At 50.6% G+C, this 4,717-nt stretch overlaps 1 protein-coding gene across 1 annotated transcript; it reads left to right on the top strand.

Moving 5' to 3' along the window:
* Window positions 1-2,211: 2,211 nt before the first annotated feature.
* LOC137824838 (uncharacterized) lies at window positions 2,212-4,013 on the top strand. Its single transcript, XM_090294086.1, has 3 exons — window positions 2,212-2,411; window positions 2,624-3,554; window positions 3,657-4,013. Exons 1-3 carry the CDS (start codon window positions 2,212-2,214, stop codon window positions 4,011-4,013), a joined length of 1,488 nt encoding a protein of 495 aa, XP_090150212.1.
* The last annotated feature ends 704 nt before the right edge of the window (window positions 4,014-4,717 follow it).

Genomic DNA, 4,717 nt, shown 5'->3' with positions numbered 1-4,717 from the left:
AAAGAGAGAGTAGAAGCAGCGCCCAAGTCAAGGAGGCTCCAGATGATGGCACGTGTACATTTGGATGCGAGCCACGTGTCCAAGTCTGTAACTGCCAGGAGAGAGAAAGTAACCAGGTATATAAGAGTTCTCAACGAACTTTCTGAGGTACGCACGTTCAGAATACATTCTTTACGCTTGCGAGTTATAGAGCTTACTGTGAGAGAGGATTTGCACGGTTCTTGTTCTCTTAGTATTTGGTGATTCGGTCACTGACTTGGGCGTTGGAGTGCGATCGGCCGCAGCGGCGTCGCTCTGTTTCTTTTGCAGGTTCTTGAGGTGGATCTCGAAGAGGAACGGAGGTTTGAAGCGGTGCACACGTCGATCCTTTGACGAGGCAGTTTCCAGCGTTCTGGTCAACAGGCAGGATCAGTATTTGAAATCGAGTTCCACTTTGTCGATGTGAGGAGGAAAAGAAGCAATTGTGTGGTGGGTGGACTATAGCTTCTTCGCTGGAGGTGAAACTGTTAGAGTATTGCCCCGAAGAGAGCAAGTCCATTAGACAGAAGGAAGCCCATGGATGAAAGATTATGTTATGTAATAGATTAGGAGCATTGTCATGTCTAATTTTGGTTGTAGAGCTTTAAAGCCCAATGACTTGTATTAGCCCACATCATGTCCTATTTAGGTGATGAGAAACCTAAATAAAAGACATGAGAAAATTTTCTTAACCTAGAGTAGAATATTCAGAGTTTAACATCTCTCTTGGTAGGAAATAGTAGCCATAACCTATTAGAAACCCTTTATCGACATTGCTCTATACCGTTCCGTCCCCGGGCGTTGACCGAAGTCAAAGTCAAAGTCAAAGTCAAACATATGGTGGGACCCCTCAAGGGGGCCCAAGGAAGAAAGTCAACAGGTTGACCGCTTGAGGCGACGCCAGGAGGCGACGTCGCCAGGAGGAGGCGTCGCCAGGTGAGGCGTCGCCAAGGTGAGGTGTCGCCAGGTTAAGGCGTCGCCAGGTTAAGGCCTCGACGGCATCACCCCCCGATACCCATGGGTAGGAAAGACCGTGGAGGGGGTGACACCGCGAGAGGCCTCAGCACCTCAGAACAGTAATAAAGAGAAGAGAAAGGCGGCTTGAAGGCCACAGTTCTAGTACCAGTAAGGGGTAACCTGACTCGTGAAGTACCCACGCCAGCGCTGGGAGACCCTGGGACAGATACGACCCATGAGAGGGCCACGCCCAGGGGAGAACCACGTGCATGGTACGAGAGAAAGGTAGATACACTCCTAGGGCGAGTGACTAGAGGTTGGGGCGCATGAGTTGGCACCCAGAAAGTCACCCCTTGCGCAGATGCACTCCAAGAAGGAGGACTTGCACAATGGATTATCCCTAAGTTGGGTTACGATGGTGTAAGGCCCTCCACGAAGAGTAGCGATCAAGTCAAAAGAACACATAGCAGAAAGCATTGAAACATCAAGGTATATCAGTTTTCCTGAAAGTTTGCTAAGGTACACATTAATTTAGTTTATGTTTCGAACGCTTTAAAGCACTTTAAATGCTTTAAATGCTTTAAACATTTTAAATGTGTTGAACGTTTTTATACGCTTTAAATACGCTTTAAAAGCTGGAGGTGTTTAAAAGGGGCTTTAGACGTTCGAGACAGGGATCCGAGTTTTGACCTAATTCTCGCAGTTTTACACAGAAAGAAGCCCTAGTTGTTTGGCTCGCGCACCCACTGTACGCACAGGCAATTAGGGAAGAAAACACTAGTTACTTAGTTATTTGACCACCTTCAGAGCATCCTTTCACGGTGTTCCGATACGGAGGTGTGTCTTCTTGATGTTTCTCGCTAGCTGACTTGATCGTCGGAGTGCAAACGGCCGCGAGGGTGCCCCTTTGTCCACTTCTTCTCAGGTATTCACAGACGGAGCAGAACGAAGGTGCCCTAGCTCGCGAGGACAAGCCACGCACAAAGACGACCCTGGTCAACCGGTGGGAACATTTGGCGCCCACCGTGGGGCACGATTTAAAACATCAGTCCCATCACAAGTACAGTTCATTAGTTCCCGTTCTCAAGTTCATTTTCCTTGAAGTTGCACGACAGTCAGGAAGGCTTCCAGGAGCTACAAAAGATGAGACCCGCAAGGCAAGGTTCGACGCGCGCTGAGAGTGAAGAGATGACCATGCAACAGCTCATGGGTATGATGTAGGGATTGCAAGAGGCAATGGCAGCATCGAAAGTGGAGCAAGAGCGCATGCAAGCGGATCTCGCGGCATCTCATGCGAGAAATGAAGAGCTCCACCGCACAAACGAGGAGCTGCGCCGTGGGTGGCGCGATACAGACGATCCCGAGCTTGTCACTCCACCAAGAGAATTCTCAACGCCGTTCTCACAGCCGATCTTGGAGACGGTGATCCCCAACACGTTCACGGGGCCCAAAGTAACCTTCACAGGGATGGAGGACCCTGAAGCGCATCTCACCGCATTCCACACGCGCGGATGATGCTGGTAGGCGGCTCCGACGACGTGAGGTGCAAGCTCTTCATGAGCACCTTAACAGGGATGGCCATGGACTGGTTCATCAGCCTCCCAGAGGGTCATATTACGTCTTTTGCACAACTCTCGCAATTATTCAGAGAGCAGTATCTAGCCAACAAGGCTCCACCACCAGTTTCGTACGACCTGTTTGACGTGAGGCAGTACCAAGGCGAGGCCTTAAAGGAGTACATAAATCGTTTCGGGGCGCAAGTAGTGAAGGTCGGGACCACGGAAGAGCCCATGATCGTATACGCATTCAGAAAGGGGGTGTGCCCTGGGCCTTTCTACGAATCAATCATCCGCAACCGCCCCAAAACCTTCGCTGAAATAAGGTGTCGCGCGGTGGAACACATCGCCTCTGAGGGTGAAGTGTACGAGAAACGCACAAGTGTTGCGCCCGCGCGCCCAAGAGCACATACGCGTGCGCAACCCGTTAGGGTCAATGAGGCCACGACGGGGAGGAAAGATCAGGAAAGCAAGCGCCCCTACGAGGCAAGGGGGCCCCAGCTCAGGGGTCGAGCGGAAGGGAACAAGCCAACAAGGGAAGGAAATAGACCATTGAGGCACAACTTTGTGGTAGAACTAAAGGACCTCATTGTTGTGCCCAACATAGCCGACAGACTGAAGCCACCAGCAAAGTCTGATAAGGTGCTGGGACCTCACAAAGAGTCGTGGTGCGAGTTCCCTGAGGCGTTCAGGCACCATATCAACAACTGCTTGGCGCTGGGCTATCAGTTGGATGAGCTCGTGAAGAACGGGTTCCTAAAAGATTACCTTGTTGGGTCTGCTGCGACCACAGCCCTAACAATGCTTGAGGAGGGTCAAGCACACGAGATGCCGATCCATGGAGAAGTGCACACCATTTCTGGTGGCTTTTCTAGAGGAGGGCCCACGGCCTCTCAATGTAAGAGATATGTGAGGTCAGTGAGTTTGGGCGCGGAGGAATTTTCGGACGGCCCATGCGAGTCAGACCTCGTTTTCACAAGAGCTGACCTACGGGATATTGTCCAACACGACAATGACCCTGTGGTCATTTCTGTCGTCACAGCTGGAAGGAAAGTACATAGGGTTCTCGTCGACCAGGGCAGTTCCGCTGATGTCATGTTTTGGTCGACCTTCAACAAGCTACAGTTGCCCCCTGACTTATTGAGACCCTACACCGGATGCCTGTATGGATTCGCGGACAACCCAGTGGAGGTACGTGGCTATCTAGAACTGAGGACAATGTTTACCGATGGAGCAAAGTCTCGTACCGAGAGCATTCAATACTTAGTTGTAAACGCCAGTTCAGCCTACAACATCTTGTTGGGCAGACCAGCACTGAATAGACTAAGAGCAGTGTCCTCCACTCGTCACATGAAGATGAAGTTGCCAGACCTAAGTGGCAGGGTGATTGTGATCAAGTCCGATCAAGAAGAAGCCCGAAAATGCTATGAAAATAGTTTAAAGACGAAGAGAGGGGTGTTTAAGGTGTGTGAAAGTGTTTAGGGTGTGTGAACGCCCCTCCAGCACAGAGGCGACGCCCAAGTTCGCCGAGGCCTCACTCGCAGAGGCGATGCCTAGGGAAGTGCAGGCAACTTAGAGTTCTATTTAGTTAAAAGTCATTGTGAAATGCATAATTGTAACGGGAACACTCTTTTTCCCTCTGAGGGGTTTTTTAATGAGGTCACCCAAATAAAGGAAGAGAAGTTCAAGAAAAACTTTGCCTAAGCTTTTCCCGCTTACCCCAAATGTAAGATAAAAAATTAAAGGAACAAAAGACGAAGACTCAAGGCGTCACCTGGCGTAGGCATCACCCAGGGCAGGCGCTGCCAAGATGGGGCGTCACCAAGCTGAGGCGTCACCAAGATAAGGCGTCGCCAAGATGGGGCGTCGCCAAGATGAGGCGTCGCCAAAGATGAGGCGTCGCCAAGTTAAGACGTCGCCCGGCGTAGGCGTCGCCAGATAAGGAAGCAAACGTCAAAATTCAAAGCAAGTAGCTGGAGCGCATGTTAATACCCATAGATCAAGAAGACAGGTACGTTAAGATATAAGTTGAAATCCGGGCGCCTAGTCCTTGAGTAGGGGTTAAGGGATTCCTTCGAGACGCCCCCTCCTCAAGTATGAATAGCTAGCCTCGGTGTTAGATGTTAAGATATAAGTTGAAATCCGGGCGCCTAGTCCTTGAGCAGGGGTTAAGGGATTCCTTCGGG

The sequence above is a fragment of the Phaseolus vulgaris genome, chromosome 8 (assembly GCF_051622355.1).
Source record: "Phaseolus vulgaris cultivar YP4 chromosome 8, ASM5162235v1, whole genome shotgun sequence".
In the NCBI taxonomy this organism is placed as follows: Eukaryota; Viridiplantae; Streptophyta; class Magnoliopsida; order Fabales; family Fabaceae; genus Phaseolus; species Phaseolus vulgaris.
The sequence above is the reverse complement of the archived record's forward strand: the minus strand, read 5'-3'. Positions and strand labels throughout refer to the sequence as shown.

Coding starts and splice junctions, on each gene's coding strand:
- LOC137824838 (XM_090294086.1), top strand. CDS start 2,212: ATGGCAGCATCGAAAGTGGAGCAAGAGCGCATGCAAGCGGATCTCGCG. Junction 2,412..2,623: donor GAGACGGTGATCCCCAACAC/GTTCACGGGGCC, acceptor GCAATTATTCAG/AGAGCAGTATCTAGCCAACA. Junction 3,555..3,656: donor AACACGACAATGACCCTGTG/GTCATTTCTGTC, acceptor AACAAGCTACAG/TTGCCCCCTGACTTATTGAG.